The 23,320-nt window shown below is 42.4% G+C and overlaps 1 protein-coding gene across 1 annotated transcript; it reads right to left on the bottom strand.

The window, feature by feature from the left end:
* Nucleotides 1–745: 745 nt before the first annotated feature.
* On the bottom strand, nucleotides 746–1,972 carry PIGM (phosphatidylinositol glycan anchor biosynthesis class M). Its single transcript, XM_009984289.2, has one exon. It carries the CDS (start codon nucleotides 1,898–1,900, stop codon nucleotides 746–748), a length of 1,155 nt encoding a protein of 384 aa, XP_009982591.2. The 5' UTR covers nucleotides 1,901–1,972.
* Nucleotides 1,973–23,320: the final 21,348 nt, after the last annotated feature.

Raw genomic sequence — 23,320 nt, 5'->3', positions numbered from 1 at the left:
TATGAAATGACCACTTTTTTCCTACTTCACTGAAGATACACCAGGTACGGGCCACAAATGCTGTATAGCTAAGAAAAAATAAATCCCAGTGTACATATTAAGTGATTGCCTTGTATTTATTCATTAGCTTAACCCTTGCAACACACCCCACCCACTTACTGGAATGCACAAGGCTGAAACTCCAAGATCCCTTTATAATCTCCTGCGTTTTCTTAAACAGAGGCCACAGTCCTCAAGCAAAGTAACAATGAGAAAAAGGCGCACCAGGGAGCAAGAAGATTGGGGCTGCTCCATGACAGGGTACAAGCAGGAGCTGAGGGTGACCCCGGCACAGGCCATACCCTCACTGACCAGGACGTAGTCACACTGCGTCTGGAGGTGGCAGGCGGAGGCAGGTGCTGCTAACAGAGTCCACTCACAGCCCCAGACATGGGAAGTGACGAACTGGTCCAGGGTCCTTCCAGGGAGTTCCATCAGGAGAAGCAGGAGACAGGGCTGGAGAGAAGGTTACAGTGCAGTTTCAAGGTCCACACGGATGACAGGTACACCTGCAGACACTGCTCAGGGCAGGACTGGGGCTGCTGAGGGAAATTAAGGCCAATCAGTGCCCTCACAGCCCTGAGAAAGTATCATTTTCATAGTACATACTATAGTACAATGTACACACGTTTATATTAAACAAAGTGCTGGTGGTACGAAAAGCCTTATCAAACAGTAGTGCTGTTTCTGGATGTTGGCCTGTTTATTACTGTTGTTTTTTTGCAACTTGTGCATCTTCCTGATAATGTGAAATAATCTGAACGAGTATGAAACTATTAATAAAAAGGAAAAGCAAGCCTGCCAACCATATAAGTAGAAAAGTGTTATATCCTTTAAACTCCAGAAAGTAAGCAGGAGCGAGCCACAGGCCTTGTCCAACAAACCACAGAAAGAGAAGCAGTACAGCACGACGCCAGGACATCTTAACACTAGGCATTACGAGGGGCAAAAGGCAGAGATACCAGACGAAGTACTGGGACGTGCACACTTTGTTAAAACTCACAAAAATAGCAGTGTGTAGGAAACAACAGAAGGCAAGGTCTCTGTAAAACGCTACGGACACAACCAGGAGCAAAAGCAGCTGGGGCAGGAAAGCTGCGAGCCCAAGGGCAAAACTCCATTTGCTCTCTGCAGTTAAGTACAACATGTAGAAATAGGGGGAGAAGTTATGGCGGATATCCCTCCTGGTCAGGTGGTAGAGGTAGGCATGCTCCAAAAACTCCCAGCCGTAGAGGTGATAAAACGCAGCGGTCAAAGAGGCCAGCACGGATCCAGCCACCGCTCCGAAAAGCAGCACGTCGCGGTTCAGCATCTTTACACAAAGCTGCCAGAGGTACCCTACACACGTCAACTCGGCTTTTTTGCCACGCCCCGCATCCGCCGCTCCTTCCCGGCCGCTCCGCAGGCGAAGCGCTATGGGCAGCGCGTAGGTCAGCGGGTATATTTTCACGTGCACCGCCAGCCCGTAGCACACCGCGGCCTTCCCGACGCCTCCCGCCTCCACGAAGTACAGGGTGGCGAGCACCAGCAGCGCCACCAGGGCCTCCGCGTTGCCCCGGCTGGAGACGGCCATGGGCAGGGGGTTGAGGAGCCAGGCGGCGGCGCAGCACCCGCAGGCCCGGCCGGCGGCGACCCCCCGGCGCCGCAGGGCCCCGTAGGCGACGACGGCAGCCGCCAGGTCGCCGGCCACGAAGAGCAGCTTCCCGAAGACCTCGGTGAGGCAGACGTTGGGCGTGAGGAACCAGGCCAGCAGCGGGGTGTAGCGGTAGGTGGCCCGCCGGTAGGGCGACTGCCCCTCGGTCACCAGCCGTGCCGCGTCGGTGAAGACCCGGTAGTCGACGTCGGTGTACCGCACCCGCATGGCGCCGTCCTGGTGCAGGCCGTACAGCACCAGGCCAAGCCTCGCCAGCAGCGCCGCGCCCAGCGCCGCGCCCAGCCCGGCCGCCCCGCCGCCATCCCCTCGCAGCGCCCGCCCGCCCGCGGCCGGAGCGCGCGCGCCACCGGCGCCGGTGCGAGGGGGAGCGCGCGCAGCCCCGCTCGGTCCCGGCTTCCGCCTGTGCGCGTGGGATGAGGGGGGAGGGAGGGGGGTGGGTAAGGCGGCGGCGCGCATGCGCGCGGCCGCGGCCGTCTTTGGGCGGCGGCGCGTGCGTGGTGGGGGCAGTGAAGTCGCTGCCCCGGTCCAGGCGGCTGCGGGAGGAGGGTTTCCTCAGCGGCCGGTGCTCCCGTCCCACTGGTCAGGCCCGGAGGTCCTCCGCCCCCTGAAGCCGCTGGAGGCGGGCAGGGGAGCGCCCGGTGCTGCGCTGTCCCGGCGCGGCGCGGGTTGGCGCACCGGCGGGCAGGGGGAGGCGTGCGGTGCCGCTGTGGTCGGCGCTTGTCGCGGCGGAGTGCCGCGCCATGCCGCGCCGTGCCGTAGCGGCCCCGCGGCGCCGGCTGGGCCTTGCCGGGGTCTGGGAACCGCCGTCCAGGGAGCGCGGCGGGGCGTCGCCGCGCCCGCTGGGGCTATTGTCGGCCCCTCGGGGGCAGGGAGCGGCGGGCGGCGCGAATCTGCGCGGCTCTGTGGGCAGAGGCGACATACGCGGTAGTAAAGTAAGGAAATGAAGGAAAAATAACATCTGTTATTTACCTTCTGCACATGGCTGTGTTTTGCCTAGACGTATGAGCTCCCTCTAAAGCACTTAGGCAAGCTAAAGCAGCGAATTTCCCATTTACTTAGGTCAGAAACAGGACCATGGAAATCAGAGCTTTGAAAGAGTTATTTACAACAAAGAAATTTATCCCACTGTATTTTTAAGGGGTTTTTTGGTATGTTTTTCAATATTTTTCCTGTCTGGATATTTGCCATAGACTATATCTCACATTTGAATTATGGCTGACTGAAAAACTAGTAGGTTTTTGCTAAAAAAGTAGATATTTGCTACTTACCAGTATTAGGAGTTTCATATTAGAACTGAGGAGGATTTTTCTAGAGCCACTTTATTCATCAGAAAAATGTGCGTTTGCTTGCTTAGTAGTTAATTGCAACTGCGTTCTTTTTTTGCTGAATGGTTTCATTCGGGAACATTTTGAGAGCTGCAGTGTTGCTGGCTCGCGTTGCTCACAGAGAAGAATCTGCTTTCTCTCTTTTTCCGGGGACACTCGTCAAAGGACTGGGAGCAGATTTTTTGCATTTGGCACAGAAGTCTTGGAGGGTGTCCTCACTGACAGGGGGCTATTCGAGGGACAAAAGAGATTTGTTAGTTTGTACCCAGCTATTCGTTTTTGTTTGTTAAGACTCTTTTACTTTGCATAACAATAAAATGGCTATAGGCTGAGGTATCCAATGGGAGAAGCGTAGTAACTAACTAACCTGGAGAATCAGTTTTTCCTCTCTCTGTATACGTCACCAGATATTTACATAGTATATACTGAACTGGACATCTTCAACAGGAAAGCTCAAGAGACCTCTCCATTAACTCACCATATGACATCGTTAGGTCCTAAAACTGATAGTTAGAGCGTTTTTTTTTTGGATAGGGCATGAGGGTGGTTGTTGCTCCGTCATGAATAATTGCTTACTCACTACTGCTGTTCTACTTTAGAACAGGAAAGACTGGTAACATGGTTTTATCTCCTTCCTTCTTTTATGTATCTTGTACTATAATGGTTCGGATACTTTTACGGAAGGTTACATCACCTTATCCTTTGTTGTGCCCAAGATGTCCTCTGGAAATGCTAGAAGATAGAAACTTAATAAAATCCCTGGGACTGAAGTCACTTAATATTCCGTGGAACTATAAGTCTAAGCAAAATTATGTATGTAGACACTCCTAAGTTGTTTGTTTCAAGAAGATTATTGCTCATGGAGAACTATCCTTGCCATCTGCGTATTTGTCCCAGGATTGTTTTTGATTCTTTTGTTGCTTCTTTGAATGGAATATGTTTTATTATTTCAGATCCTTTGAGGAAACTGTTTGTTATCAGAACAGAATGCATTGCAGTTTATTTGCTGAAGTGTCGTAAGTTTAATGATATTGGTTAAAAAATACTAGTTTAATAAATAAAGTCTGAGTCTGCAGGTCTCAAATGTTTTTTTGTCTATTTCTGACAGTCTGCTTTCAGATAAGTCTTTTATTCTCATCTGAGGTTAATAGAAGTTGTGAAGCTGTCCGTAGTGACTGTTTATCTGGATTCTAAAGAGGAAAAGGTAGATAATTTAATTCTAAAGGGTTGTGAAGTTAATAAAACAGAAAAGCTACCTTAGCTGTTGTTGTATCTACTGTGACTGTATGACATTGCCTGAGCTGAAAAAAATAATTGATTTTCCTTATCAATAATTTAACATCTTGAAAATAAGCTTGAAGCTCTTCAGAGAATCAAGGTTTGGCTCAAAAATGTTTTTGGCTTCAGATTTAGTACCAGCTTGCGTAACCTGATTTGTCATGTATTTAGACATTAATGCAGGAAGGAGGGCAGTCTTATTAAAGTTATAAATCCGTTGTTCCTGTAAAATGCTGCTTTTATTTATACAAGCCACCAGGAGCCACTTTTAGAAAATGCTAGGAGATAAAAGCTAACAGAACTGCTGGGACAGAAGCTGATTGATTCCACTGCACATGAAGATACAAACAGTATGAAGTGTGGAGTCAGCCATAACCATGCATAAAATAGTAACTAAATAGGAATGCATATATATGTGTCTCTCTCTATATATATATGTACATGGGTATAAGCAGGTTTTTTTCCATTACCCACTACGCGTTTGGTTTACACAGTCTCAAAGATGGTACCATCAGATATTTTTATAAACTGGAATCACATTTATATGTGCTTCTGTTGCATACTGATGAAGGAGGATGATAAGCCTGGAGGTGATTCTGCCCCTCTACTCTGCTCTCGTGAGACCCCACCTGGAATACTGTGTTCAGCTCTGGAGTCCTCAACACAAGAAGGACATGGAGTTGCTGGAGCGAGTTCAGAGGAGGGCCACGAAGATGATCCAAGGGCTGGAGCAGCTCCGCTATGAAGACAGGCTGAGAGAGTTGGGGCTGTTCAGCCTGGAGAAGAGAAGGCTCCGGGGTGATCTTATAGCAGCCTTCCAGTACTTAAAGGGGGCCTACAGGAAAGCTGGAGAGGGACTTTTTACAAGGGTGTGTAGTGATAGGACAAGGGGTAATGGCTTTAAACTGGAAGAGGGTAGATTTCAATTAGAGATAAAGAAGAAATTTTTTACATTGAGGGTGGGGAGGCAGTGGAACAGGTTGCCCAGAGAAGCTGTGAATGTCCCGTCCCTGGAAGTTTTCGAGGCCAGGTTGGATGAGGTTTTGAGCAACCTGGTGTAGTGGAGGGTTTCCCTGCCCATGGCAGGGGGGTTGGAACTAGGTGATCTTTGAGGTCCCTTCCAACCCTAACCATTCTATGATTCAAATGTTACTTCTTACATTTTCATCTTCTCTAATAGACTACCTCAGCAGCACCAGGATAAAGGGAAACAAAACCGTTTACGTGAGAGGATAAAAAGAAACAAAGCCAGATCTTAAAACCAACACCTTCCCCCCCGCCCCTTTCCTTTTCCTCCCGGCTCTACCTCCTCCCCCAGTGGCGCAGGGGGGGCAGGGACTGGGGGAGTGCAGGTCAGTTCATTCCGTGCTGTTACTGCTGCTTCTTTCTTAAAGGAGGAGGAGTCCTTACACCCTTTTCCCCTGCTCCAGTGGATCCCCTACTCACGAGGAAAAATCCACAAACTTCTCCAGCGTGAGTCCAGCCCACAGGAAACAATCCTTCCCCACGGATTGCCCCAGTGTGGGCTTTACCGCAGTCTTGGATTCTTAGGGAGCTGTAGCCACTCGCTCCGGCGTGGGTCGTCACGCAGACTCCAGATGCCTCTCTACCTTGTTGTGCATCCCAACACGACCATCCTCAGGCTCAGGCATCTCCTCTCCACGGGCTGTGAGTGGGTCTCTACTCCACCGAGGCCGTCCTGGTTGCAGGGGGGCCGCCTGCCGTCTCGCCACCAGCTGCAGGGGAAACTCGGCTCCGGCACACCTCCTCCCGCTCCATCCTCACTGACCTGCTGTCGATGCAGCCGTTTCTCTCAGATCTCAGTCCTCTCCAGGTGAACTCAGCCCAGTGGGCGCCCCAGGAGTGGGGTGCCCCCGAGTTCCCCAGCCGGCTCCGCCGCTGCCATTCTCAGTGGGTGGCGCTGGCCTGATGCAGGCAGCTGCCTGGCCGGGAGCCAGGGAGTGGGGGCAGTGCCCTCCTACCTTCTCTCCTTGCTCCTGGGCAAAGCACCTTTTCCGGTTCCTTTGTCCCGACTTAAATAGGGATATTCGCAGAGGCGCTGATTGGCTCAACCCCGAGGGGGATGAGAGTCCGATCTGGTGGCCAGAACCAAGCCTAACCCGGTTCCAAAACCAGGGAGGTCACAGGGAGAAAAGCCCCTCTCCTGCCACCAGAACCCCCATCCCCCCCCCATCAAACCATGACATATGCAAAGTGCTCTTCGGCCTAATGGAAGTTTTTGCCATCTGAAAACCAAGGTACAACTGGAGGGTGACAGCTGGTGAATGAGGGAGAGAGTGACAAGCTGGTTCCTTGTTCGTCAGGAACAGTCACCACTGTTGGTCATGTACTTGCCTTTCAGGGATTTACTATCCACACTGTGCTAAAAGGTTAATTTTGAGGAGGGATAAGCTGAGGCTGCTTTCATTGATCAACAAAGATGAATGTATAGTTAAAAACTAGGTCTGATGGATACAGTATTGGGAGGGACTAACATTTGAGAACTTAGAGGAGAATAAGTAGACTAGCAAAGGGCAGTGAAGAAGTTGACAATGAATTAAAAGATGATTCTGGTAGCAGAGTTCAGAAGTATTATAAGGGAGACACGGTGGTTGGTAGCAGTGTAAGGAAAGAGAACAAGTGTTGGGTTGCAGTGTTACTGCAGATTCTAAGTTATTAAGAATCAGGTGGCCTAGGAGGTTAAATGAGCTTAGGTATCTGAGAAATTAGAAATAGGAGACCTGGTTACCCAGGATATGGAGAAGGCTGAGGTACTCAATGACTTTTTTGCCTCAGTCTTCACTGGCAAATGCTCTAGCTGTACAGCCCAAGTCACAGAAGATAAAGATGGGGACTGGGAGAATGAAGAACCGCCCACTGTAGGAGATCAAGTTCGAGACCGTTTAAGGAATGTGAAGGTGGACAAGTTCATGGGACCTGATGAAATGCATCCATGGGTCCTGAGGGAACTGGTGGATGAAGTTACTAAGCCACTATCCATCATATTGGAGAAGCTGTGGCAGTCGGTGAAGTTCCCACTGGAAAAGGGGAGACATAGCCCTCATCTTTAAAAAGAGAAAAAAGGAAGACCTGAGGAACTACAGGCCAGCAAGGAACTGTAGTTCTTGCTGGAACTCTGTGCCCAGCAAGATCATGGAGCAAATCCTCCTGGCAACTATGCTAAGGCACATGGAGGGGAAAAAAAGGAGGTGATTGGTGACAGCCAACATGGCTTCACTAAGGGCAAATTGTGCCTGACAAATTTGATGGCCTTCTATGATGGGGTTACAGCATTGGTGGATAAGGCAAGAGCAAATGACATCGTCCACTTGGAGCTGTGCAAAGTCTTTGACGCTGTCCTGCATGACATCCTTGTCTCTAAATTGGGTGGATTTGAGAGATGGACCACTCAGAATTGGCTGGATGGTCTCACTCAAAAGAGTTGTGGTCAATGGCTCAGTGTCCAAGTGGAGACCAGTGATGAATGGTGTTCCTCAGGGGTCAGTATTGTGTCCTGTGCTGTTTAACATCTTGGTCAGTGACATGGACAGTGGGATTGAGTGCACCCTCGGCAAGTTTGCTGATGACACCAAGCTGTGTGGTGTGGTTGACATGCTGGAGGGAAGGAATGCCATCCAGAGGGACCTTGACAGGCTTGAGAGGTGGGCCTGTGAGAACCTCATGAAGTTCAACAATGCCAAGTGCAAGGTCCTGCATGTGGCTTGGGACAATCCCAAGCACAAATACAGGCTGGGCGGAGAATGGATTGAGAGAAGCCCTGAGGAGAAGGACTTGGGGGTGTTGGTTGTTGAGAAGCTCAACATGAGCCAGCAATGTGCGCTGGCAGCCCAGAAAGCCAACTGTATCCTGGGCTGCATCCAAAGAAGCATGGCCAGCAGGTCGAGGGAAGTGATTCTGCCCCTCTGCCCTGTTCTTGTGAGACCCCCACCTGGAGTTCTGCATCCAGCTCTGGGGCCCCCAATTTAAGAAGGACATGGGCCTATTGGAGCGAGTCCAGAGGAGGGCCACAAAGATGATCCGAGGACTGAAGCACATCTCCTATGAAGACAAGATGAGAGAGTTGGGGCTGTTCAGCCTGGAGAAGAGAAGGCTCCAGGGAGGCCTTCTAGCTGCCTTCCATTACTTAAAGGAGGCCTACAAAAAAGAGGGACTTTTTACAGGGGCATGTAGTGATAGGACAAGGGGTAACAGCTTTAAACTGAAGGAGGGTAGATTTCAATAAGATCTAAGGAAGACATTTTTTACATTGAGGGTGGTGAGGCACTGGAACAGGTTGCCCAGGATGCGGATGCTCCATCCCTGTTGGGATGTGTTCAAGGCCAGGTTGAATGAGGCTTTGAGCAACCTGGTGTAGTGGAGGGTTTCCCTGCCCATGGCAAGGGTGTTGGAACTAGATGATCTTTGAGGTCCCTTCCAACTCAAACCATTCTATGATTCTGTATTTTAAGAGAGAGCAGTAAGAGGTTTCATAGGAGGAAGGCAGTTCCATGATTCTTTCACATGAGCCGTAGTTCAGCTCGTTCTACTGAGATCTCAGGGTAAGGCACTTCTCATGCAAGTCTCTTCTGCAGTTACCTAATTGTTAACAGTTAGCAATAGCAATACTTTGAGATTTCGTTATTGAATTAGGTGATAAAATTTGATCACAATGACTAATAAATTTTTTTATAAGTTGTCTTATTGTATGTGTGCTGTGACATAAGTCTATAGGCGTAAAAGGTGTAAAAGGAAAGCTGAGTATTTAAGATATGTAGTAAGGAAGATCTTGGACAATAGTGTACGGTCTTCAGAATTCTAAAAGGGGAGACTGCTGTGCTGTCATTTATTGGAGTTCCCTTTTAATTTTCTTGGATTTTGAACCCAGAATGTTTCTTTACATGATAAATACTCCTGCTAAATATCTTTATAAACTGACAGTAAATTTTCGATAAGGTGATTAGTACAATCTGTTTCTTGCAGTGCATGAAATTTGCTAAAAATAGTGACTAATGCTTATGTTGGATATTTTGAGCTTGATAAATTGTTTTTGCAAATATGATTGACACCTTTCAAATATTTGTAGTGTGTTGAACTTTAGCTATTATTGGCAAAGGGGAAGTATGCTTAAGATTAAGTAATTAAGTGTTCATTTCTGCTTTAATACTGGAATGAATAATACAGGAGACTTTGCAAAAATAGGATGAAAAAACACATTGGAACTCTTCACAGAAGAAAATCACTATTATAAGTATAAGGCCACCACTATTCCCTTAAGCTTTTTCTGCTAATGTGTTTACTTAACACTGCTTGATAAATCTATACCCTTATTCACACATTATGCTAAAAATGTGGCTGTTCAGAAGATGTGATCTGACTTGTAAAGGAATTTTTTTTTTCACCACATTATGGTTTTGCACAATGTGCTTTAAGTGGTGTTTGCAGAGTTCTGCTCGCAGTGGTTATGCTGATTGTATGTCAGTGTACTAGGTGAAATGCTAGCCCTTCAGGGAAAATAAGTACTAGATAAAAATTGGTCTGTAGGGAAACCTGTTAAAAATTAATATTTCAGAAAAAAGACTACAGCTGAGAAAACACATGTGGCAGGTTAGTCAGCAAGAGTGAGTCTACTGAAGTATGGTGCTGGCCTAGGGAGAGATTCAAAATATATGGCCTGTTTTGATTTAAGGCGATGGTGTATCTGAAGTGTGATACGGTAAGAAGGAGAAACCTGCTTCTAAGTTGGGCAACGCTCAATTGCATCACTGCCTGACCTGAAATGCCAAACAGAAGAGCTTTGCCTCTTTTTACTTTACTGCTATAGCACTAGCCAGTGGGGCAGGCAGCCCAGAGGATTAGAATTCCAAAAGTGGGAGTGTACAACAAAGACATGAATTAGATTCCCACCGCTTTTTTTTGATCTATTTATTTCTGGTAACAAAAAAGAGTGCAGAGAGAGAACTGATGAGAGCCCAGGCAGGGGAGAAACTGCAGCCAAATGACAAATTATGGGTTTAGGAGATTGTTGGAAGATGGAGGGTTCCTGGCATGGGACTGATGATTCTGACCACTGTGTAGAGCTCAACAAGACACCAGAAAGTGTGAGTTTCTAGCATGTGTAAAAGGCTAAATCTAATTGTGTTAGGTATCATTTCTTGCCAATTTTTGAAGGTGTAAGTAAAGCAATAGGTATTGAGAAGTAGTGAAGTCTCTGTTAAAAGATTGTATAGACATGTATATAGATGTTTATATGCTAAAACTATATATAATATATATATTTATATATAAATTTGTTACATATATATAGAAATATATGATAAGCATACTCAAGGAGTAATCGCTGTGTCTTTCTGAATGTCCACATTTTTAAATCTTTTTAGATACCTCTCTTTCTTTCTGAAATGTGGAGTGGAGAAGCTTGAGAGTGTGAGATGTATGGGATCCATCTTCTGTTCAAGCAATAACATGTGTTACCCTTTATAAAAGAGAGATTAGATTTTGCATGTCAGAGTCTGAGATGCCCTTGACTTAAGAGCCATTGCCCATCAGTGCAGCCAGCCATAAGTGTCCTAAACAGTGTTCAGTTGCAATACTTGATTTTTAAGTGATTAAGGGAAACGTTTTGTGTATTTTTAGTTTATAACCACTTAATTCAATGTTTTCCAGTTCTTTGAAGGAGGAAAAGAGACAAAACTCGGAATTTATTTGTTTCAGTCTTCTCACACAGTTCTTCTTTTATCAAATATAAAGGACAGCTTGTATTTAGGGGAGCGGGAGGGAGGGAAGTCTATCCTCTGAGCCTAAGTTAGGCCACCACTTTCTACATCAGTGAGACATCCACTACTACCCAGTTCCTGAGATCATACTGAGATACATGAATGAGGCACAAAACTGTATTCTGAACCTCTGGTCTTGTTTTTTAGATTGGCAGGTAGACATCAAGTATAGAAAGAAAACTATATTGACCTCTGCTACTGAGCTTGTTTTTTTCCTAACACTACTTTCAGAATAGATGGACATAGACATAAAAAGGCACAAGAGATAATCATCAATAATTTGTTTAGAAATAGGTTTAAATTACTTTAGCTCAGTGGCTGGAGTAATAAATAAGTTCTTTAAGTGCAGAATTCTGAGCTGTAAGTCACAAGTTACAGGAGCTGTGCTTGAGGCCAGAAGTTTATCATCATTCCTTGAAACAACGCAAGCTAGCACTGGAACACGAACCACTTCCATGGGCAGCCAAACTATGGAAACTTGGCCTCTTTTATCTTAGGGGACAGATGGGTTCTGTGGAATCCAAGAGCATAAGAGTTTTGATCAAATTCTGGAGGAAGAAGCAGCCATAGCTTTTCTTAGTCATTCCCATCCCCTTCCCTGGACTTCATTTTCTAGTTAAGATACTGTTTGTGCTGCTGCTTCTCCTGTAGTAGGGAAATTCTGTTTTACCTGAATGCCTGTTTTCATAAAGTTGGTGGGAATTTAATCTCTGAATATTGTTCAATATTGTGCTACTGCAGTAGAGACTGGAGAGACAAACCCAGGTTTTATGGACTTACTGTGTGCAAAGTACAGGGAAACAGTTCTGATTAATGACTCCTTTAATGTCTGGCAGAGGGCTGCAACCTGCCGCAGCTCCATTTCCAGCCACTTGAGTGTCTTTCTATGCTGTGCTCTCCACTCTTGATCTCCTGGTTAAGAGGGCTAAAATAAGAACTAGTGTTGCACCAACACATAGTAAATAAAACACCTTAATGGGAGGCACAGGACTGACAGATATGAAAGGCAAATAAAATAGTAATATAATTCTTTCTAATAAACACTACTTTCTATGGAAAAAGGGTGAAATGTGATTTTTTTGTTGTTGATTGGGTTTTTTTGCTATTGCAAGTTTGATCAATGTAAATAACTGTATAGCCACAATAGACTTCTGTGTATCGCTTCTTGTGTTTCAGTGTAACTAGAGTAAGCAGTAAGATTAAGCATATGAGTTTGTTAAAAAACACAGGTTATTAGCTAGTTCAGATACCGTTTCTTAAGAGTTTCTGCTGGAAAAAATGTTTGGAGACACTAGAAAGAGTTAGTTTACATACTGCTAAGAAAACGTGTGCAGTCCTTCAGAGTGAATGTTAGGTGATTTGCCTGAGATGTAGGACATCTGCATTTGGAAAGGTCTAAGGATGTCTTCCTCATCCCTGGAGGTACTGTTCAACGTAGTTTTGTGAACTTTAGAGGAAGAGGAACCACGTGGGGGAAAGCCAGCCCTTAACCAGTGGTTTGATCCAAACCACCGTGATTTTTGTTTATGTTTTTTTTTTTTTTGTTTTGTTTTTTTTTTTGGCTTAGCTTAAAAGAAAAGAAGAAAAAAAAAAAGTTTGTGCAATTACACTAAGTAATTGTTGGGAATTCTGTCTGGAGATTTGCCAGAGGAGTAGACCTCTCAAGTGCTCCTGCAAATTTTGGGAGAAAGGTGACTAGCTCTATTAGAGATGCTGTTAGTGCTCCTGCAAGACGAAGGACTGCAGCAGGAATTCAAGTCACCAGGCAATAAATGTTACCCTCAGCATCACTTTTAAGTGCTGTGGTCAGAAATGACCTCTTCTTTGAGAAGGTGCAGTGGTCCAGCCGTGCTGTACAGAGCTGTTGCATACCAGGCTTTACTGTTCTGTGGCTGTGTTTGTGTTTGCAGTCACTCGCTGAGGTAAGAACAAGTAATTCTATTACAGATGTAGTCTTGGAACTAGATGTCACTGAGTTGGCTGAAATGAACAGTAGGGACCATCCTCACCCCCTGTGTTTCTTGTGCTTTTAGGCATCAGGTAGATTTCCAAGGATGTGGTGATCCTTTTTTTCCCAGTAGATAAAAAGATGAGTTCTAAGTCTCTACCGCAGATATAAGTTATTTTATGTAGCACTAAGAGGTTTCTAAAATTACTGAATAAAATCCGTGATGCAGTTTCCTGCTTTTGTCTTCATGGTCAAAACTAATCAATGGATCAGAGAAGTTAATATCTTAATTTCTTTTATATTGTGTGACCAAAAAACTCTTACAAAAAGCTGCCTTTCCTTCTCAACAGTAAACGTCTTAATGTTTCTGCTGTCAATGATCCTGATGACATTGTTGCACTTACTTTCAATAGCAGGTACAAACATTAAAAAGTCTCTTAACCTTCTCCCTTCTTTCTTCTTGATGGTGTTTTGGTCTGGTCACAGTGAAAACAAATGGAAGATAGAGCATAGCTCAGAGCAGCTGTGTGGGTCAGTGAGAGCCCCTGCTTCCCTTTGAATGATTTTAGCTTTCTCTGGGGAAATCTCACGCGCTTGGGTGAGGGGTCCTTGTCTTGACCACCTACTGTTTTGTGCTGACATAATGCCTTGAGGAGCTGTTCACAGAAATAAAAAAGACTGAAGCAGTATGTTACGAGACATTCACGCCTGTAAGCACTGTATTGGACAATAAATATAAATAAAAGTAGATGTCTTTTGGATTATTGTGGGGCTTCCTTTTACCCCATGGTAATATGGTGCAGCCAGTTTTCCCAGCTGTGGCTGTGCAGTTGATTAGAAGTAGCTGTTAGAAAAGGCAGTGCCCAGGTGCTAAGACTAACTGTGCGGGAAGGGCTCCAGAGCTGCTGTTTGTGAGGAGCTACAGCAAGTAAGTGTGTGTGAGAGAGAAGGTAGGATTTCTCCTGCAGGAGTGGTGGAAGAAAAGAGGGAGTAGCTCGCTCTGTTTGTTTTCCTGTTCTTGAATGGGGATGTCTAGAAGAAAGTGCAGGTGGGGTTTCCTAATTCCCCTTGTCTAGAAAGAAGGAACAGCCTGAGGGAGAGAGGAGCAGCTGGTGGGGAGCTCTAGTCTGTAGAGACATGGGTAATCATCTGGTCTTCCCAAACCTGGTTTTGCACTTTGTGTTCAAGTGTGTTATCTACCGAAGTAGAAAAGGTCTGGGTTGAAAAAATAAATCATATGTTAGCTTTGCTCATCAAAGACTGCTCTGAATAATGGTTAATACTGCTGGCCAGGTATACAGTGTGTGGAAAAATGTGAATGAAGATTATCTGGCTTTCCGTGTCCTCCAGAAATTTTGGAAAAAAACACTTATCTGTTGCATAAAACTTCAAATACTCTATCTGGAAATGAAATAAAACATTCTTTTAGCTACCTGTGGTTGTTTTGGCCTTAACCAATAAAGGACTTCCCTGTCTTATCTCATGAATGATTTAAAACTGGTTGAGTATCTGGTTAAATATATCTCAAAATTAAATGATGTATTATTATTACTGTTGTTAAAATTTTTCCTCCTCTATTTTCTAGGGATGGCGTGGTCTTCTAAATAGTTTTGGGGAAAGAATCCTCAATTTTCCTAATAAGCTTTAAGTGCATTTATAGGAAAATGAGCATCTGTCTTTTTAATGCAGTTGCTTTTTTTTTTCTTCCCCCCCCCTTCTAATAGTTTGTCAAGGAGATCTTGAAAAGTGCCCCTGAGTAATAATTCGACCTTATTATTCCTTTTGCAGTATCCTGTTCTTTGTACATAATGGCTAAGATGTTATTGTACTTGGCACTACAAAACCGTAAGCTATAGAGAGACTGTTGTACAGACTTAGCTATAGAGAGACTGTTGTACAGACTTAGCTGTAGAGGATGTATCCTTCAGTAGCTGTCTGTGGAATTCAGTGTTTTTTTGGTAACTAGTGTTTTCTATCTCCTAAATATTTATTTAGCTGCTCTTCATTCAGACTCTGACAGTTACTTGGCTGGATTAGTTGCTTAGGCACTTTGTTTGAGTTCCACCTCTTGCTGTGTTAACGATATCAGGTGGTGGTGCTTCTGCAGGGTGTAATTAACTGGTAGCAAAGTTCATACTGTCTTTGATGCTGTCTTTAGCAGTTACAGTTCTGTCCCTGCTTCTCTCACCTCCTTTTTATATAGGATGATACTATCCCCCAACTGTAGGTACGTGTGCTTTTTAACTCAGCTTTCAGAACTTATTCATTCACTGTCCATTCAAAGTGACAGCTGTGCCATCAATCTCTTTGTCAGTTTTCCCCCCAAAAAACTGACTGGAGCATGCTTTCCTTCCCACATATGCTTAGGGATGCTGTCTGGCCCCTTGTGCTCTGCAGGTCTGCTGCACCTGGATCAAAAGTTGAAAGCAGACTCTGTTGGTATGAGCGCTTGGTGTTTCAATGGTGAAACTTCTGTCAAAGGAAAGTAAACCCATGGTAGAGAATTCAGGCAAGCCACGTTTCTAGACTTGGGACGATTCATATGTAGTATCCTATATCTGCAGGGTAACTGGTAACAGGCATGTCACTTGTTTCAGTATTGTTTGGCTTTCTTCATTCTGGTTGCTGTTGAACTTCAATATTTGTCCTTACTGACTGCCACATTGCTGAGTTTGGCAGGTTGTTGCCAGAATTCGGGTCTGCTGACGTAAATTTTGTATATGTGTAAGTAGAAATTCAACAAATGGTTATCCTGTGTCAGAGTAGATTCTGCTTTGTTTGTGTACGGTAGAAGGTTAGGAAAGGCTGCCTTTTGAGAGAAAGAGGACAGCTAATCTGATATTTATTTGATTGATCTTTCAAATAGTTGGTTGTGCCAAAAAATACAGCACAAAAATATCCCCTGGGTAAGGTGTACATTAGGTTGAGATATTGATGCAATGAAAAGTATCAGTAGTTTTCTGTATTTAGACTGCTTTGTATTTGTACAAACTGTAAGATAATTATTTCTGTGTAAATAAAAAGTCAGTCAGCACTTGATACTTACCCAGGAACCATGCTATTTAAGGATGTTAGAAATCTTCAGAGTTCCTTGAACAACCCAGACTGGAACCATGCAAAATAAGCATTGTGTTGAACTATGTGTCATGCTTCTACAAATTGCATAAATTACATGCAATAAATCTTACTATTTAAGTGCTTTCTGGGGTAACTATGTATTTCCTGAGAATTAGAAGAAAAGAAAAATTTTCTACTTCTAGTATAAATCATGCTATAGTGATTTTTAGCTAGCAGAAAACAGACACAGTTGAAAATTGAAACTTCTGCATCAGTGAACCTGTGGGCTTTGTCAGGAGGACTGCTCTGTCAAGTTTTAATTCCTATTAAAATCATTACTATCTTTATAAGATGCAACAGTTCTTCATATCTAATCGCTAGAAAAATCAAGACTGTTTTTCCTGGTTTTGTGGCTGCTTTACAATTGATCTATTAAGACAATTTTCCTCTCTGAGGATATGCATAGAATTTTATAGGAAAATACTGAACAGAACTTGCCCAGGGGATATTGCTACACTATTCCCTTAACAGTGTCAACACCAGAAAGATCTGTTGATTTGGTGTCTCTTTTGATCTTCCTCTGAATTTGAAAGTTCAATCTTCAGTGAAATAAGAGTATCTCAAGTGGAAAGAGATACCATGTTGAGATTTGAGTTCCACGTATCCTTTGATGTCCTTTGAAGGTAAAACTTTTGGTGTAGTTTCTGACTGAAGTAAATCAGCCTTATCTACCTGACCCCTTGGAGAACTCTTAAGAACTTAAAAAATGCATGATAGGAAGTAATCTTTAAGTCTAAGTATAAAAGATTTCATCTGTTCCTCCTCACACCTCACAGAGTTGACATGGTTGTGGCTTTTCATGTGACATAATAATCACAGGGGCATCGTGAGTTTCTGTGTAAAAGGTTTTAACAAAGAAAACTAAACAGTTTTTCACATAAAACTTTCACTAGTTTAATAGATAATTCTAATTTAGGTTATTGGTTTCAATTTATAGGCAAATATTAACACATTCTCTGTACTGTTTCTCTAACCCCAACAACTTACAAATGAACACTGGTGAAACAAATGGTATAAACAATTTTTATTATCAGAGTAATCCAAATTGGCAGTTTTATTTGTGGACTTTCAGAATCTCTGGCCATACTTTCCAATTTTGGAGATCTATTTAAAAATAAAGAAACTTTTATCTCAGTTTCTTTGGAGGGAAAGCAAAGCAATTTTTCTTGGATAATCTTCAAAACAGAAATTGTCTATTAATGCTATAATCCTGGCAGCATTCTCTGTGGATTGAACAATACTCTGTCACTGTGGTTTTGACTTCTGTGGCAATGTTTAAAAAATAAAAGGTACTGCCATCAGACTGGGAGGTGTGGTACAGGTGAGTAAGCAGGAACCTTGCCCGTTTTCAGCACTGTTCTTCTACCCTGCTCAGAACACTCATAATCAGCATTGTAGTGATGACGTAATGATCCGAGTTCGTTCCTTTCCTGCCTTTTGTAGGCCTGAGACATCTGTCCTTGCTGTAGATATCACTATTCTAGTAAGTAAGGTGGGCAGGAAAGAGCTGCTGAAAAGAGCTACCTGCAGGTGGTGGTGGTGAAGTCAAGTATTTTGTAGGTGTATGTTTCTTGCTAGTGACAGTGGTACTGAGAGAATCAGATGCTGTATGGATTTGTCAGGTTATTTAAAAACAACCATCACGTTATTTACAGAATTGGGAACATGCTTGCAGTAGCATCTTATAATAGCCTCAGAAACAGATCAGTATGTGTGTTCTCACTTGGTCTTCAGGATGCTACTTTGAGCATTACCAAAAAGCAATGGAGAAGGTGACAGAATAAGCCTTTTCCTATAAAATGCAAAGTCAAGTTCAGAACTGAAACATTTTCTGTTTCTCAAAATATGAAGTTTCTTTAATATAAAATAAGCTAGATATGTTAATGTAGAGTGGGTTGTGCATGTGGCAGATTTGCTCACTTATAGCATCCTTGACAACTTTTGATTTTTTTAATAGGAGAAATGAAGAAGGCTAGTGGCAGGTTGGGGATGGTAAGTGCTAAGTCTGACCTTGATTGTGTTGTAATCCTTGTAGAGGAGGCAGCAAATAGGCCTCCATGTGTGGAACAAATCATAAAGCAGAAGCAAAAAATGGTCAGTACATTTGTGTGAGGTGTTTACTTTGAGATAATATTTACTTATACAGTGGAGCACACTCCTCTGTTGTAAGACAAAAGCACACCAAATAAACCTGCTCTGAGGTGTTCTTTATTTTCTAAAGGTAAATATTTTGGTGTGTGTTCAGGAAGGGGGAAAAGGATGAATATCTAGGAGACAAATGTAAGCAACAAGGCAAAACAAAGTCTTGATTTCTGATTACATCAATTAATTTTTTTTTAAACCATGTACATCATAATATATCTTTGGTTACGTATCAGCATATGTGGTGATGTTGCTACTGTAATTCTCTGAAAGTCTAATGAACAATTATCATATGAATTACTCAGTTTTTCCGTAGTGCTTTTTGCTTAAATGCAGAAGCATATAAAATCGAAGAAGATCCAATTAAAATGGCAGGCAGTTACTAGTTAAAAATGGTTCACAGAAAATGACTGGAGAGAAGATTAACAAAATAGTAATCGGTATTGTTGGAAGTCTTACTTTTTTTTTCTTTTCTTTTTTTTTTTTTTAACAGCATAAAAAGGCTTTGTCATTGTCATTAACAATTCCGTGTGAGAGTCAGTTTGATTTCAATGTCATTGAAGATTGTCTCCAACTTCTGTTCCCAAAAGGCCTAGATGAATCTATTTGATGGTGATACTGAGTTAAAGGCTAATAGCAAGAGAGGGAAATATGATGGGGGAAGGGTTAACTTGAATGTCTTACAGGCTTAACTTACTAGCTTTTAGAGGTTAATTTGTAACAAAGAATTTTATGAAGCACTGAATTTCATGAACTACTTAACTCTGTTCCCATGTAAACTTAAGACTTCATTCTTTCAACCTTTGCAGAATACCTTTAAAAGTTTAAATCTGTATAGGTTAAGAAATGCTAAAACAGATCTTTGCTTCATTGTAACAAAATACGATTCACCACAATAACATTTCTATTTTCTCTTAGAACAAGATGATGCAGGAAATCAAGTTTTTGGGTGTGTAGGCAGTCTGTAGTGAAATCTAAGTCAATAGTGCAGAACTCTACCAGCTGACTTTATGAAGACTTCAGAACTGAGTGGCTTTCAGCATGCTGTTGTTTTAGGAAGGGCTTAAAAATACTTACGCAGTATAGAGCTGGATTAAAGTGGCCTGGGTTTACCTTACAGAATGTTTACTGTCCAAAAGTTAGTTGTCTAGCCTAAGCTAGCACTCTATTTTCCTTCTATAATTAATGGCAAGAAGTAGGTACCTCCAGAGAGCTGGAGCTGGTGAGTCCACCAAAATGTGACTGACAGAAAAAGGCAGAGGAGATAAATTGTTTCTTTGTGTCTTTCATGTATTCTTACAGTGAATCACTAGGTGTGAAAAATTCCTTCCTTGGGTCTTGCTGGGAATGGCACTGATAACTCCGTCCCACAAACTTTAAGATAATAGTGCCTATCACCTATCTTTCCTACTTAATTTAAACCATTTTTATAGGTACTCTTACAGTATCTTAGAACTGGGTAGAAATACCTGCAATCCAATAATCTGCTGAAAAAAAAGTAAGGATTTCCTATGCGGATCTTCTCTTCCATGATGTTTTCAAGTATTTCTAGCATTCTGGTTGTTAATGGGGTTCCTCTGTTCTTAGTCAGCTTTAAGACTTTATTCAAATTATGCTTATTAAACTGGAGTTCTTAAACAGGACCTGTTGTGGATATTTTTTAGTAACAAATCTCACTGAACTCACGAATGCCATTTTGTGAATTAGGTCTTAGCTGTGACCTGTGGTCTTAGCTGAAAGTAACTAATAATAAATAATAAAAAAGGCAACCCTAATTTCCATAGAAGATCCGAGATAGAATGAGAGGGGCATGTAAAGAATTAGCTTATGAGCTAATGATATAAGCTAAATTTACTCTTTTATAATGAGTAAAAATGAAGGGTCCGAAGCAGAGGAAAACACAAGGTTAGTGTACTATTGGATTCTGTTACAAAGTTTTACTGACTGAAGGCCCTATATTTAGGGGTTGTGCTTAAAAGGGGAGAAAATGTTGTTGCAGATAGTAATAAAGTTCTAGTGCAGACTGCCAATCCACACAGAAAACTCCGTATTTTCTCCCCCATACACCCAACCTACCTTTTTTTTTTTTTTTTTAATGTGGCCAGTTCTGAATATATGTAGAAGAGAGACAAAGAATCCCTAACCAGTAAATAATTTGATATTAGATTCCAGCCAAAACTTTTGAATAGTGAAGTCTATCTGATATGTTTTGGTTATCTGGCTAAGTAACTCTAAGACTTTTGTGAGTCTTTAATTTTTACTTCAGTGATATGTGGTGTATAATAAAGCAGCTTTTCCTGTTCAGAGAGGGAAGACAGCCTTTAGACTTTGCCTTTTGTTTCCAGAAATCAACTCTTTCTTTTTCTGATAAATAGTTCTATTTATTTTCTTAAATTACTTTTTTTTTTTTCTTTTTTTTTTCCCCAGCCTCTTCAGCTTGAGAGCTGGGAAATGTGAGATACTGTCATCCACCAAAGTACACTAGAGTAGGAGTCTGCAACGGGTTGAAGCCTTTGCTTCTTAACCCAGACAATCCAAGCATGTAGAAAGTCACTGTTCTGTCTTCCTTGTTCTTAGACTTGTTGTATTTTATCCATATGTCTAAATTGATTGTACAGCTGAGAAAGGTACCTCTGTGGACAAGTGACTCTGGGATTACTCAGCAGTGCAAACCAGTATCTATCCTCCTTCAGATCCATGTACAATCTGTCTCTCTGCCTACACACCAGCTCTCACTTTCCTTCTAGCTTCTTTCCCTGTTCCAGTGTTTACTGCCTTGGATTCTTAGTTCATGTCATTTTGCTAGGACCAGGGAGTTCTAGCATAATTTTTCTCCTTAACTCCCTTGTGTTTTTGAGTTGACCTTTCCAGGATGAGAGTCTTCCTTTGCACTTCATCCAGATGTGCTCCTCTCCATCTCTCGTGGCACCTTCATAAGAAATACAGAATTCCCTTCTCCCAAAAAGATAGTGGTTCAAAATGTAGGATCTCTGCCTCCAGGTTGGTTCATAACAGTCCCAAACAGCAAATACAGGTAAATGCCTGATAACAGCAGCCTTCACCATCTTGGTGAAGACTTTAGAAAAATTCAGCCAAGGACCACACCTTTTTAAGAATAAATTTAGCCTAACTTCAACACTTCTAAGAGAAGTGTTAGACAGCTTTAAGAGATGATATTACCAGCCTTTTGTATGCTTGCTCATTTATTACCTTGGCAAGGAATCTTGCCGGTAGAATTCCATCATGCATTCAGAAGGTTTGCTAACGTGTTAGAATTTAGCCAAAACAGAACTGGGACTAGATTCATGGAAAGGAAAAATTATAGTGTGAAACTAACAATTCTTGCAGCAAGAACAACCAAGAACTATTTTTACAAGACAGTGAGCATGTACACTTCTAGAGAGCTGAGGACTTCTCAACAAGACAGCATTTGCCATACAATTGGTAGGAGGGATACCTGCTTAAATCTTGAAATGAGAGTATCTGTACTAAACTAAAACAGTGGGGTTTTTAAGTGTGTAGCTCTTGCCTTTGTGATTTTTCAGTACTAGATATGTTATTTTCACAAACTGTTCTAGTTAAACTTATTTCTCCCCCCATCTTTTTATAGAGGAGTGGGAAGGAGTCACACATCTTTAACACATCTTTAATATGATAGTCTGAAAATAATTCTAAGCGGAATATTTACAGTAACTGTAATGAATAAAGAAGGTGTTATCTTAAACCTTGTTACTCTTATACTGCTACATCACGAGATATGGTATCACTCTCAGGGAGAGCTCAGAAAAAGTTGAGCACGCAGTCTTTTTCAAAAGACCTTGCTTACAAGACTGCAAGTCAGTTGTTCAGACAATTCATGTGAAGTGATTGTATTTCTCCTTGTGCAATAACTGGAATAGGGATGGGAGATGGAGCAATAACCAATTTAGGCCTTAAGACTGTGTCTGTTAAGAAACTTAGCAGGGCTACGGGTTGTGTTTCAGCACTGTCTATTGATTCCACACTCAGTGAGTTACCTGGTGTGATTTTTGACCTGAGGCAATCATTGCACTTTCTGACAACACGTTGAGATGGATAGTGTGGGCTAGTGACCATTTCCAACAGGCAGTGGGGAAGAAGCCCAGCTTATTTTGAGGGAGGACAGGTTAGCTGTATGGATGCCAACTGTTGTGCCACACTTCCTCACAGTAAGTGAATGGAGAGTAGCCTCTCTCATTTCTCATAGAAATACAGTTCTACAGCCCAGTAAGAGAAGGACTTGGTGATAGGACTGAGCTCTTAAAGGATGCAAGTGTGACAAAAATTGGAATAGTTTTCAGCAATTGAAGTCTCAGCAGCATCATCTTGGAGGAAATGACTGATATCTTGAGTCTGTAGCAGTATCCAAATGCTGTAGGAAACAAACGTGATTAAAGTTTGAGTTCTCTCAGAATAATAATGATCATGAAAGTGTCTCTTTTTGAATTTTATTTTTTAGATTTTATTTTTATTTTTTAAAAAAGCTAAATGGTCTGCAAATAGAGAATGGAGTGGTGTCTGTAGCTTTTGAACTCTAAAAGGTCAGGGAAGTCAGTGGAAATTGTGCCTGAAGTTGCTTAAACAACTCGAAAAGCAGCTATATATATAAAACTACCTTCACCTAGCACTGATATTCAAGCGCTGATTAATGTTCAGAAGTACCAGAAAATAACTTATTCCTTAGAGTTCTAGTTTTCCCCACAAAGTATACTAATTATCTACACTTGAATTTAGTCAGAGCATCAGAATCTACTTTTCAATCTTACTAAAAGTCCAAAATTAGACGATGAAGAGAATTGTTAGATTAAAATACCAAGTGTCCTTTTCCTGAACGTTCTCCTCTTACTGGAACAGTGCTCACTAATCCTATGATAGTTTCTATTGAACACTGTTTTTTGAAAAGCTAATACTATTTTGCTGTAGAAATAGCATTTTCCTGACAGCCTCCAGAAAATCCAGGTCTGCATAGTTTGTGGAGTGTGTGAAAGCCCTTACCTTACATGCTACATGTCTCAAAATACAAAGC

This window comes from Tauraco erythrolophus, chromosome 2 (genome assembly GCF_009769465.1).
Source record: "Tauraco erythrolophus isolate bTauEry1 chromosome 2, bTauEry1.pri, whole genome shotgun sequence".
Lineage (NCBI taxonomy): Eukaryota > Metazoa > Chordata > Aves > Musophagiformes > Musophagidae > Tauraco > Tauraco erythrolophus.
This window is presented reverse-complemented; position numbering and strand designations above follow the sequence as displayed.